This window comes from Delphinapterus leucas, chromosome 1, assembly GCF_059928025.1.
Source record: "Delphinapterus leucas isolate spDelLeu-1000000601 "Yukka" chromosome 1, BTC_Dleu_Yukka2, whole genome shotgun sequence".
Classification (NCBI taxonomy): Eukaryota; Metazoa; Chordata; class Mammalia; order Artiodactyla; family Monodontidae; genus Delphinapterus; species Delphinapterus leucas.
Genome location: NC_143129.1, coordinates 161391133 through 161404949, shown reverse-complemented (window position 1 = coordinate 161404949; position 13817 = coordinate 161391133). Strand labels below are relative to the sequence as shown.

The 13817-nt window shown below is 47.5% G+C and overlaps 1 protein-coding gene across 1 annotated transcript in view; it reads right to left on the bottom strand.

Annotated features, from left to right (window-relative positions):
• The window catches only part of OSCP1 (organic solute carrier partner 1), a 29589-nt gene that overhangs the window by 3380 nt on the left and 12392 nt on the right, over positions 1-13817 (bottom strand). Inside the window, exons 3-9 of the mRNA XM_022575252.3 lie at positions 12106-12273; positions 11514-11594; positions 4343-4446; positions 3759-3887; positions 3149-3218; positions 1124-1263; positions 147-210 (exon numbers count right to left, since the gene is read on the bottom strand). Of these exons, the coding sequence (XP_022430960.1) occupies positions 147-210; positions 1124-1263; positions 3149-3218; positions 3759-3887; positions 4343-4446; positions 11514-11594; positions 12106-12273 (756 nt within the window). The remainder of the gene's footprint in view (positions 1-146; positions 211-1123; positions 1264-3148; positions 3219-3758; positions 3888-4342; positions 4447-11513; positions 11595-12105; positions 12274-13817) is intronic.

The window sequence follows — 13817 nt, the reverse complement described above, 5'->3', positions numbered from 1 at the left end:
ATGCATTTCAGTTCCTCACCTGTTTGTCAGAATAGGGACTACATTACGTGCGGATTAGAGAGGAGAAGGGAGGGCCTTTGAAGTTCAATGTTATTATAAGATGAGGAGGGGAATAAGAATTGACTTGTGTAATCCCCTGCACACACCTGAGTAGCTTGGATGTTGATAACTTCATAGAATAACTCTTCTGGCCTGGTTAGCGCTGCCTGTCTGCACAAGATGGTAGAGAAATGGGTCAAAGGTTAGGGTTTTCTCCCTGCTAGTGTGGCAAACTGGCCCTTGATAATTTGGCAACCTATTTTTTCTGCCTCACCTTCTGCCCTTTCCATTCACCTTTCTACCCTGTCCCCAACCAGTGCACCCTACACTCCAAGAAGTCCTTTTATGTCTCTGTGCCTTTGCACGTACTACTGCCAAGAACGTTTCTCCCCTTCCTCTGCTTGGCAAACTCCAAGACCCAGCTCAGTTGCCAACTCCTTCAATCCGCGGGTGCAAAGTCAGTCGCCGTGTCCTCCACTGGAGTGTTTATGACATGGCGCTCGAGTGACTTGTGCACGTGTTCGTGCTCCTACGACACTGGGAGTGCCTGAGGACAGGTCCCAGGTCTTCCGCTCCATCTGTGGGTCCCCACACGTACCACAGCACCTGCCACTTCAGTGGAGAGGGAAATAGAAGGCAACCCCCATCCCAAATATTTGGTTGCGAGGAGCATCACATGAGATAATGAAGCCAGAGGTGCTCTGTAAACTGTAAAGCGCTGTGTCAGTCTCAGTGAATTGCCACCACTATTGGTTCTGGGGGAGACTGATCCCAAAGATATCATGCTCCGACCTCCTTCTGGTTTACCAGTCTTTTGTTAACATGATTATCTTGACTTCCAATTCTCTCATTGAGTTGTACTTTGCTAAATGAAACATTAGAACTATTTTTTGAATGAATCCACAAAGTTCAGGCTATTTAATACTGGTGGATTCTTCTTTAGGTTATTGAGTTTGCTGGTATTTCATTTGTGGTCTTTACATCTGTGTTTATAAGGGTCATTGGTTTATAACAGTCATTTTTCGGTTCTTATCACACTTAGGATTTTTATATAGGTCTTTAAAGAAACAGGCTGAAAACATACTCTTCCTCTTCATCAGTGGTGAAGAGATTCAACCGGAATCCTGGCTCAGGGCCACTAGGTTTCTTAATCTCCATGCCTCCTATCAGCCTGGCCAAGAGATTCAGCTCTTCTTTAGCAAGAGGGTTTGGAGCAATGCTTTCCTGCAGGAACAATTTCATGATTTTTAGCCACATGAAGGAGATCACATTTTCTGCTGAGACCCCAGAGCCCCGGGGTGGTATTATATAACAAGGCAAAACGATAACAGTTTAAATTACTTCTGGGAAGGACTGGGCCCAAATGAAACATAGAAAACAGGCTTAACCAAGAGAGAAATAACCTGTGTCAGAGGCAGAGGGACTCTAACAAGGCACAAACCAGAGATTCTCAAGATGAGGGGAAGGCCCCAGGGATCCCCATTCTCCTCAAATTACCTTCCTCCTTGAAGGAGAAGAACGTTGCTTCTCCTTCAGGCAATCTAGTTCCCCCAGCCTTTACAAGTAGGAGGCTCCAGGTCCAAGGGCACTCATTCCATGGGAGCGACCACACTGCGCTCAGGTGGTGTCCGTGCACAATCCCTCCCCCCGTGCCCCCACCGAATCCCTTCCGTCCTGTGGCTTCCACTCACACTGCCTGGTCCCACTGCAGCCTTCCCCCCTCCTCCTAACCGGCTCTCTCTAACGCAGCCTTTCGCTGCTTTGCCTATTGAATCAGGCCCCATGTCCCTGCCCAGGCGAATCTCTGACCACTGCTGCTATCACGTTATGATCTAGCCATGTGGGAGAGACGCTGCCTCCCCGCTTCCCCCAACACTATGATTCTGGGTGCTTTTGCTCATGCTGTCACCTGGGTTTGTATGCCTGTTTCTCCCTCTGGGCTGTTTAGTATCTTCTTCACTCTACAGCCTCGCTTGAATGTCGCCTCCACTGAAAAGCCTTCTTGTTCCCTGTCCTCCGCTACCCACCCCCCCCCGCCGGACAGGACATGTGTTCTGACACAGCTCTTTACTCAGAATGCTCAGCGAGCGTCTTTCGTCTTCCGCCGTGTTGTAGTTATTTGTTCCATCACCGTCTTTATAAGCCCCTTGAGGATGGGACCACATCTAAGCCAGCTCTGTGTCCTGGGAACCCAGCCCATAGACGTAGTTCAGTAAATGTTTACAGAATAACTGAGTATTCCATGATTTGTCCTATAGCTAGCTGGTAGCTAGTTCAGTGAAAATTTGTACAACAGAATTCAGAGAACCAAAAACCCCATTTTCAACTTAGCTTCCACATCATTACACAGGAAAGCACTGAAAAAGGGATGTTTTAAGGATCAGAATACACACAAGTGCTAAACTCAGCAACCACGGACCTCGTGACACTGGTACAATGCTATTTCACATGTCCTGGTGTGTGGTTCCTGCTTAATTATGGTGGGAGCCAAGTTTAAAATTACCTAATTAGATCACTGGAAGTCTCCATGAGAAACTGTAATTAAAAACCTGTGTGATGGGGACTTCCTTGGTGGTACAGTGGTTAAGAATCCGCCTGCCAATGCAGGGGACACAGGTTTGAGCCCTGGTCCGGGAAGATCCCACATGCTGCAGAGCAACTAAGCCCGTGAACCACAACTACTGAGCCTGCGCTCTAGAGCCCGTGAGCCACAACTACTGAGCCTGCACTCTAGAGCCCGTGAGCCACAACTACTGAGCCCACGTGCCGCAGCTACTGAAGTCCGTGTGCCTAGAGCCCGTGCTCCACAACAAGAGAAGCCACCGCAATGAGAAGCCCATGCGCCTCAATGAAGAGTAGCCCCCGCTCGCTGCAACTAGAGAAAGCCCGTGCACAGCAATGAAGACCCAACGCAGCCATAAATAAATAAATAAACAAATAAAATTTAAAAACAAAAAACCTGTGTACTGGTAAGGCGGAATGGAGAAGATTGCAAACAATGAGGGAAATGTTGGCCAGCTCTGAAATCTAGAGATCCCTCCCTCTCCCCGTCCAGACTCTTGTATCTAGAAATAAGCTATGAAGGTAAACAAGGGAGGCAGAAGCTTACCTGTGTCTGTGCAGCTAAGTTCTCTGATGCTCCAGACATATGGGTTTCCATGGGCCGGTTCACACTGTACCTGGTGGCAACAGAAAACCACAAAAACATTGTCCAGCCCTTTTACCCTGACTTCCTTCTAACTCATAAATATAGTGCATAGTTTTTATTTTGAGGCATTAAAAAGTGTCCAGAAAGGTGCTGGGAATACAGAATACAACTAAGTGGGTGTCAACCACTCAAATTTTGCTTCTTCCCCAAACAAAATATCTGGGAAGCTGTGTGGAAATTTTTTCTCTGGCAAAATAATATGTACCGCTGAAAAAACCATGATCGGTACGTGAAGGCCAGGCCCTTTTGGATCGCCACTGCAACAAAGGTTTTGGCTAGCTCTCTTGCGTGGCTATTTAAAATTATTTATCTTTTCAACTTGTTAAGTTACCTTATGTTGGGAAATCTGAGGTGCCCTTTGGAAACATCGGGGCTCTGCATGCCGTATATCTAAGGGGAAATTCCTCCAATTGTCAGCGGGGATTTTTCATAGCAGAAGTCAAGCTGGTTTTTTAAGTGAAGGGACTTCCGTTGGACTTGAATTCATTTGGGGAAGGAGGAATTTGCTTACATATTAGTTCCCAGTTTCAGGACTCGGTCTCCATAGAGTTCAAAAGATCCTTCTTTGGGGGCAGCGACATAGCTCCCGCCGTGCTTGAATTCTACCTTCCTCACTTCTTCGCCTTTGTTGTTGAACGTCCTACAATACAAAGTAGGACGTGATGACGTGTTCTCCGAGCTTGGAGAGTCCCGGAGGCTTCTTTAATCTTGGTACTATGGGACCAAAGGGAATTCACGCACTGCTTCAAGATAAAGATGCTGGTTGATATAATGATAGTAATATAATAATAATAATAATATTTATTGAGTACATGTTATGTGCCGGGTGCTGTGTAGCACTTTGGAGCATTACAGTATTACCTTATTCATCCTCACAGTAAACGTTCAATAGATGAAGAAATAAATCCTGGAGAACCGGGTGGTTTGTTTCAAGTGTCTGCGAGGTGACAAGCTGGGATTAAACCTCACCTCCTCACTGCTGTGCTCAACTGAAGAAAAGGAGGGGCCCCAGCAGGGCTACATTCTACGTGGTGGCCCACATACTGCTTTCCCAGCACACAAATATTGGTCTGACAATTACTGTTGAGAATTCACCTGACGAGTCCGGGAACTTTGGTTCCCCAGGGAAGAGGCCCAGACACTGGCAACACAAAGCGACCGTTGGAATTCTGAACTTTGTCCTTTAGAAATATGGACACCTGGAAAAAAAATACTTATTGTCATTTTTCTTGGTATATTTCCATAGACATATGCATTCTGAGGATGGAAAGTGTGTAATGGCTTAAGAATGCTACCTAAGAGAGAAAAACTCACTGTAACTAACACCTGCAGAGATGTAGTGTTTTTACACAGAACTCCTTTGGCGCCACACATCAAATCTTCCAGGTGAGTAGTGCTACCCCCCCTGCCTTAATGAGGAGGCTGAGGTTCACAGAGTGAAATGACTCGCCCAAAGAGAACAAAAAGAGACAGGACCAGGATTCAAAACCAAGGTTGACTCCAAATTCCACACCCATTCCTTGGTTCCTTGCAAACTTTCCATACAGCTGTGAGGCTTGACCTATAAGAACCTCATTATCTCCGTTTTACGGATGAGGAATTGGTGGCTCAGAGGTTAAGACACTTCCTCTAGGCCAGCCAGCTCATAAGGGGCAGGGCTGAGGATTCAAGCCCTTGTGTTTCTGACTCCAAGCTCTCAGCTATGTGCTGGACCGGTGGATCCAGCTCGCATTAGAGTCTGAAGGTCTTCTCTGTGCCTGAAAACCCTACGTGATGCTTACTTCTTACTCCTTGCTTTGTGCGCTCTGTATTCAGGTCTTGGGCAGGTTAAATCCCATCAAGATTGTAGCACTTAATCAATTTTATTGGGGAGTTCCCTGGCTGTCCAGTGGTTAGGACTCGGTGCTTTCACTGCTGTGGCCTGGGTTCAATCCCTGGTCGGGCAACTAAGATCCCGCAAGCTGTGCAGCACCGCCAAAAAAAAAAAAAAAAAAAAAATCCGTTTTATTGGAGCTTCGCTTCCTCATCTGTAAAGTGAGATACATTTGAAGGTCCCTTGAAACTCTAAAATTCTACAAGATTACATTAGTAATATCAAGAATAGGCATCTGTTGCATGCAAGGCAGTGAAAATGCCAAGTGGTAAGGGTTTGTACGCTGGCGGTCTGGCCTGCCGACGTTAGACTGCCCAGGCTCACAGCTCAGCTGGGCCTCTCCTTGGCTCGGGGTCTTCTGGTAAGTTACACCACCTTTCTCTTTGGTAAACTGGGGATAATAACAGAACCTATTCAATGGGTTAGCTGACCACTATGTCAAATGATGAACAAAAAGCACTCATCACAGAGCCTGACACATAGTAGGTGCTCAATAAGAGATAACTAATATTCTCAGTATCACAGTCTAATTGGGCACAGGACACAGCATAGAATGGAAAAACGGCGACCCTATAAAACACGGTACGCTGAATGGAATATTCAGATGTGCCCACTGAGGAGCACGACCACAGGCAGAGGGGGTGGGTAGGTGCAACTGCGGGTTTGGAGCTGGGCCTGGAGGAGGAAGGTGGGTGTGAAGACACTTCAGAAGCAGAGATGGGCAGGCACAAGGCATGTTTTGGGGAAAATGTGTACACTGGGTTGGTTGGAGGGTTTGGCTTTAAGGAATTCTTAACCTTGAGATTCTGTGACCAAGGGATATGAATATAAGCATGGAGAAGGAAAATTTTGGGAGAGAAGTGAGACCATATGTAGGTACTGGACTCTCTGTTAGCTAATTCTAACAGGGTTGACTATGTCATAGATCTGAAATGTACAAATTTAAGTCAACTGTGTGTTTGACCTGAGAATCTGTCCTTGGCTGGATGGGACTTTGGGGTCTGCCTGCTTGCCCAGCCCCTCTGCTGGCCCTCAGCTGTAGGTGTGACTCTCCCGTGCCCTGTTCCTCTCACTCCACCCTTTTTATTCCGAGGTGATCTCATCTACACCCATACGCCAGTATTTACCTCTGCGCTGATGGCTCCCAGATCTGGAGCTTCCACTCAGTCTTCCCCCCTGGGCATCTGACCCATCTACCCCATTGCCTATTAAACGTGTCCACCTATGGGTTCCATGGGATGCACCTCCAATTCACCTTGCTCAGAACAGGGCTCAAGCTGGCTTCCCTAACCTGATCCCAGTGAATGACACCATCAGGTCACCAAGTCAGCAGTCTGAGTCCCCTGCCCACCACCTTCCCATGGCCCTTCAGTCGCCAAGCCCTGCCCACCTGGTGATCACTTCTGTGTCTGGCCCCTCCTCTCTACCCTGCTCCCTAGTGCAGACCTTCATCACCTCCAGCCTGGCCACTGCAGAGCCTCCACACTGGCCTCCCTGCCTCCGCTCTCCTCTGTGTTTCATCCATCCTCCACTTTGCGGTTAGAGAGACTCTTCTAAACTCCTATCTGACTGTGTCCCTCTCCTGCTTCACTGGCTCTCTGCTGCCTGGCAGATAATGTCCAGTTGACCCTTGTTCCTCTCCGCAGCCACGCTCCTCCCTGAACCCTGTGTTCTCGCCATACTCGATTGCTTGCAGCCCTCCGGCCCTCCGCGCCAATTACACCAGGTGGTTACATGCCTGTGCCTTTACTGAGATGGTGTCCTCTTAACCCCTCCTCCTGTTTTCCCATGGTCCTGGTGAAAACCTATTTCTTTTCTTTCGTTCTTTCTTTTTGTGGCCACACCACATGGCTTGTGGGATCTTAGTTCCCCGACCAGGGATCAAATCCGAGCCTGCTGCAGTGGAAGCATGGAGTCCTAACCATTGGACTGCCAGGGCCCCCAAACCTATTTATTTTAAAAGCTATTGGATACTCTATGAAGACTCCCTGATGCTCTTGGGTAGAGGTGGCCATGGCCCACGTTGTGTCCTCCCTCTTCACACTCTTCTGGGTCAGAACCAAACATACCCAAGGTACTTAGTGCACTTTCCCTTCTCTGATGAGGTCCTGAAGCCAGGACCCACGTTTCCTATGGAAAGAGGGAATGAAGGTCACAGAGCTGTGGGGCTGGAGTGCTGGATGAGACATCTCCATGAGCACCCACATTCCACAGGACGATGGTAGGAGTCAGGTGGCCAAGAGGAAGTGAGCCAGGGATGTAAATGCTTGGTGAATGTGGGTGAGTGACTTGGCAGTCGGTTTCAGCAGAGAGGGATGAGTGCAGGGCTTTGGATGGTGTAATGGTTGCTGGACTGGCCTTACAAGAGGAGGGCTAAGTTTGTGAGGGCAGGAAAATAATGATCGGAAGGTGAGGGGGAGAAGTTGGCAAAATGACTGACTCTGCTTCTCACATCCTGCCTGTGGATGAGGGAGAATGACCGGCCTCGTTCAGGTGGCCAGAAGACTTCGCATACCGTCTCTCTGCTGTACGCTGAGGATTCCCACATTTACGTCTCCAGCTTGGCGCTCTCCTCTGAGCTCCAGGATTAGGTATTCAACTACCTACTTGACTCTGCTACTTGGAGAACAAATCCAATTTAAATAGAATTGATTATTTTTTCTACTCAAATACACTTCCCTTCAGTCCTTCCCCCACTCAGAAAATGGCACCAGCCACTTAGGAGTTTTTCTTTCTTCTTCTTCCCCTCATTCCCTACATCTAATCTCTTAGTAAATCTTACTGGCCCTGCCCCGAAGGTATATTCCATATGTGTCTCTAATCCCAGTGCTTTCATTTTTACCTAGATTTTGTAACTGCTGTCCTACCTCTACCCTTGTTCCATTTAATTCATCTTCCAGACACAAATCATGTTACCATTCACCTTAAGATGCTCCAGATCTCTGTTTTACTCTTAGAATAAACTCCTTTACTAGGGTCTAAAGCTAAGTCAACTGGTAGGTAGGTACCAGTTTATTTATGACTGGCATCTCTTCTGATTAGTTAGTGCCCATGCTGCACAAGTGGTTAACTTTATTTTAAATATCACCCCTGCCTAGATATGCTCCATCCTCATTGGCTTTCGCTCTGTCCAAGGAGCATATCATGCTTTTTCCTACCTAATGGCGTTTGAACTAGCTGTCCCTTCAGGTTAGATGCTCTCCTCTGAGACCTTTGTTATTACACTCTCAACTGAAATATCTGTCCTCAGAAAGGCTGTCCTTGCCTCTATCGTCTACGAATGTACCGTCCAGTAATGGTAGCTACCAGTTAAGCATGACTATTTAAATTTAAATTAAATCAGTAATTCAGTTTCTCTGTCAAACTAGCTATATTTCAAGTACTCAACAACCACATGTGGCTAGTGGCTCTCATATTGGATAGCACAGATACAGAACATTTCCATCACCGACAGGAAGCTCTGTTGGACAGTGCTGGTCTAAGGCAACATCCTGTCCCAGTTGCCTTCTATAACTTTACTGTATATGGCCACCTTCCTAAGAGTTATCAGAGCCATAACACGATTTACGTGTCCTCCTTGTCTCTACCTACTAGCACGGAACCTCCTCAGGACAGGGCCTCTGCCTCGTTCACTTCTGTATCTCAGGACTGAAAACTGCCTGGTGTAAAGTAGGCACTCAATACATATTTGTTAGACGGACTAGTTTTCCAGGGATGAACTGTTTCCAAGTGGAGTGGATAATGGATTGGAGGTGTAAGGACCATGCTATGAAGAGGCGAAGATGGAGTTATGTTTTCCAACAACTGGAAGAGGGGGAGTGCAGGAAGAAAGTCCATGATAGAAGACGCACGTGTGGGAAGGAGCATTCGGAACAGGGTGGGTGACCTGAGGGCCCACCTTTTAGGAGGCAACTCTGGAGGGGCTCTGGAGAGCTGAAGGGGGTTGGGACTTGAGATGGTTGTACATAACTGCTCAGGACTCCAAATGGAATCGGTCTTCGTGCAGCCTCTGGGGCCTGGGGCACAGGTCAGGCCTTGACCATACTAAGGCCACTTCACGTTGTTTTGTGATATCACAGAAAGCTTTGGACATTAGGATGGGGAGTCTTGCATTTGCTTTGGTTAAACGATGAGCAAGGGAGTTTTCAGAGCTGTGTTTTCTTGATTTAGTTAGTTTTGCTAACAGAATCTAAAAACTATGAAGGTTGTTTTGAGCACAGAGAGAATCTGTATAGGCAATCATAAATTGCAGCTGAGCAGAAATACCATTAAAGACCAGATTTGGAAAAGCGGCCGGATGTTACAGACCAGTGGCTGAGTAATGTCAGGGTATGTGATTCCAATTTCTCTTGATGAACATTTTGATGTTTCATTGCCTGCCCATTTAGCAATTAAAGCTTAATATATTTTGTGGTTTAATATATTTTAATGATTTTGTTATAGACTTATTATTAGGAAAGTCTTTTTATCATAATGAATTTTATCTTGCCAGAATTGAGAAGTCAATATGGCTGCTTATATTACTACAGTCCATAAACTAATGTCCAAATATGCAGTCTTGACAACCATATGATGCAGAGTTTTTAATATTTAAAGCAACACGAAACTTAATCTTATTTGTACTTTCATATTTTTAATTTTAATTGGTGACTATTAGAGATCTTAATTTATATTGATGTTATTATTGCTCCATCCATAGCAAATGAAATTATTCATGGGGGTTAAAAATAAAATTGGACTCAGCGTTGAAATCTATTTGTCTTTCCCTGTCCACAGGAGGGAAATAACAATCAGGTTCTAAGCATATTCTATTTCTTCTTTTTTTGAATTTTATTTTGTGAATATGTTACACATGCACATATACAAAATTTAAAAGGTTCAAAGGGTGGGAATTCCCTGGTGGTCCAGTGGTTAGAACTCTGTGCCTCCAATGCAGGGGGCACAGGTTCGATCCCTGGCCGGGGAACTAAGATCCCACAAGCCGTGTGGCACGGCCAAAAAAAAAAAAAAAAGAAAAAAGGTTCAAAGGGTACACGAGGGAAAGTCAGTCTCTCTTGTATCCCTGTTCTCCATGCAGTTCCCCACTCCCAGGAGCCAACCACTGTGACCAGTTTCCTGTACATCCTTCCAGAAGCATTCTATAGTGTATACATATATATACAAGCAAATACATATATATTACATGTGATGGTTCACTTAATCCTCCTGAAAAACCCTAAATTAGGTACTATCATTTCCATTTTTCAGATGACGAAACTAAGGCGCCAGGGAAGTAATTTGCCCAAGGTCATGGAGCTGTGCTGTAGGTGGGATTCAAGCACAGGAGTGCCTGACTCCCGAGCCTGGGCTCATTTTGCTGTATCACCCACCCTCCCATACCAGCGTGTTAAATTCTGGGAAGGAACAAAGTCCTGTGCAAGAGAGACAGGCCCCAAATTCAGAAGCTCAGAAATGTGTTTTTCAAAGTTAGGGTGTAGAACTGTCTGGAGGAGGCAGGGTCAACTGGGAGGCGAGAGCCAACAAGAAGTATGAAGGCCTGAGCTGGGCTGGTGGTGACAGGAATGGAAAGGAGGGCGTGGAGAGTGAAAAGGCAGACTCGATGGGCCATAGAAGCAATTAGAAGATCAGAGAAGGGAAATCAAAGGTGTGATGCTCTGGTTCTGAGCCGAGTGAGTGAGGGAATGGTGGCGCCCTGAAAAGAAACCGGAAGTTGGGCAGGACTTGAATTGTGGAGACTAGTTTAGCTACAGACGTTAGGTTGTGGGCATGGGAGAGTGTCTCCCCAAGCGGGTGGAGATGTGGGTCTGGATGGCAGGGCTGGGGCAAGGGTTGGGTAGAGGTTAGATGTAGGAGTCATAGGTGGAAGGGTCAGTCGGCAGCCAAAGTGGGGAGGAAAGCGATTCCTCACGAGCAGGGGGTGGGTAGAGGCAGAAGGGGGAAGGCTTGGAGACAGGAGGAGGGGGAGGAAAGAGTGAAAGGCAGAGAGATGGGAGAGGTAAGGGAAGGCCAGGACGGTATGGTGCCAGGAAAGTCCATGAAAGGTGACAGTTTCATGCAGCAGGAGGGCAGCCTCCTGACACCTCAGACACTGGAGAAGTCAAGATGATAAAGGCTTGAGAAAAGGTTTTGGAATTGAGATCAGGCAGGTGGCCTGGGGAAGCAAGGGAAGAAGCCACATTTTAAAGAAATACATAAGGTAACTGGGAGGGAATGGTGGCATCACCGTCTTCCCTGGTCCATTGAAAAGCTGCTGCGATTTGCTATGAGCATGGAGCCAAACACCGAGGATGCTGCTAACTGGGCAGAATCCCAGCCTTATCTGCCCTGAGGACTTGCACCCTGTCTCCCCAGGACAGCAGCGGCAGGGTGCTCCCAGGCCGCCCACTCACTCACCCTGATGTGCAGGTCCTGGAAGAAGATAAGGAGCGTCTGCCGGATCAGCTGGAACTCCCCCGCAGAGAGACCCCCATATATCTGCGGAGGCAAAGCAGACAGAGGCATTCCACTTTCAGAAGTGAGATGGAAAGTGCGGACAGGCGGGGGTGGGTGGGTGCCCACGGATGGGAGCCAGAGAGCAAGGAGAGGACTCAGCTGCTGGGCAGGCGGGGCAGGAGGGCCAGCACTGCACCCTCGCCTGAGGGACAAGCCCCACGGTGGCACACCGAGCAGCATGCACTTTACCTCCCCCGTTCCCCAAGATTCTATAGAACATCCACCACCAACTCCCTTTCAGAAAAGTTAGGCAAGAACAGCTATGCTCTGTATCATTGCTTCCCCAATTATGAAGGCAACAGTGAGAGGGTATAAGATGATAATGTCTCTTGTGTTTCCAAAATGGATACCTGTAGATTTTGAGAGTTTTCTGGGAGAGGCAGGTTTTGTCATTCCTCACCCTGTTCTCTTTGTCATAGAATCTGCCTGTCCTTAACAGAGGAATGAGAACGAGTATTGGGGCTGAGAGGTGATAAACTGACGATACGCTTACTTCAGTCAGCTGCTGGAAAGTCTCATCCACTTGATGCAGGATGGTTGGGGAGTCTTGGATGAATCCCTTGATGGCATCTAAATGATTGAAAGTGACCAGCAACACATCCTTGGGACGAGGACACAGCAATACTTGATATTTGAAAGCCATTGTCATCAGGTCATAGAGCTGCCAACCCATACGTGAATAAAAGAAACAGGACCATAAAGGCAGACATCAGAACCTCAAACGATGATTCAGTCGGCACTTACCGGAAACCAATTCTGAGCTTATCATGCAGCTCAGTGACCATATCTAGTCATCACTCAAACCAAGACACTGTTGAAGTAAAAAGGGGTGATAGTAATAATTAAGCTGGGACAACAGGAGTAAACCGGGATGTTCCTGGGCAAACCAGGATTTCTGGCCAGCTTACATGTATTGTTGATGGACCACACGTGAAACAGTACGGGCAGCTGGGGGGCCCTGGACAAGGTGCTGGACGTGGAGAATGAAAACCCAAATTCAAGCCCTCCTTGCTGCTAACTTGTTGGATGGCCCTGGCCAAGTCTCTTCGCCTCTCTAAGCCTGAGTTTTATCATGCGTAAAAAATATTCCTGGGACTCCCCTGGTGGTCCAGTGATTAAGAATCCTCCTTCCAATGCAGGGGACACGGGTGTGATCCCTGGTTGGGGAACTAAGATCCCACATGCCACGGGGCAACTAAGCCTGCACGCCAGATCTACTGAGTCCGTGCACTCTAGAGCCCATGTGCCACACTAGAGAGCCCGTGCGCCACAACTACTGAGCCTGTGTGCCACAACTACTGAGCCCGTGCGCTCTGGAGCCTGTGCGTCACAACTAGAGAGCCCATGTGCTGCAACTACCGAGCCCGTGTGCTCTGGAGCCTGCATGCCACAACCAGAGAGCCCGGACACTGCAACTACTGAGCCCGCACGCTCTGGAGCCCGCGCACCGCAACTGCTGAGCTCGTGCGCTCTAGAGCCACAACTAAAGAGAAGCCCGTGTGCTGCAACGAAGATCCTACATGCCACAACTAAGACCCGATACAGCCAAATAAATAAATAAATATTAAAAAAAAATACTCCCTAATTTCCCAACATTGCAGAACAGCTGAGAGGAGTAAATGAGAAAACACATGTGAAAGTGGCAAGAATGAAGTTCCACGCTGTATGAGATGAAAAATGAAACTTAGTAAGAGATCAACAAGCCCCAAGTATGGTATGACCACTTGTGAAGATCAGAGGTGAGACACTGGTGAGGACCAAAGTGGTCACGATAGGCTTTGTGGAAGAACTGGGCCTGCTACAGACTCAAGGCAAGGTTCCAGCTGGCTGAGGGAGGGGAAAGGCATTCTAGTGGAGGGGAACAGCATGCGTGAGGGTCTGGAGGCAGCTATAGCCATGCTATTTTCCTGGGAGAAAGAGTAGAGCAGCCTGACTGGAGGGGATGGTTTGTGTTCGGGGTGGTGGGAAATAAAGGTGGGTACGGCAAGGTTGGAATGTTAGAGGTTTTAGAAAGATGGACAAGATAATTTAGACTAGATGTGGTAGGAATTAGGGGGCTACTGAAATGCTCTGTGCTGGTGTGATAAAAGTAGTAATTAAGTGAGATTGGTGACTCTGGCCATGATGAGATGCGAGAGAAGGGAGAGACTGGAGTGGGGAGGATTAGCTGGTGCCTGGCTCCTAAGAGGGTGGCAATAACATCTA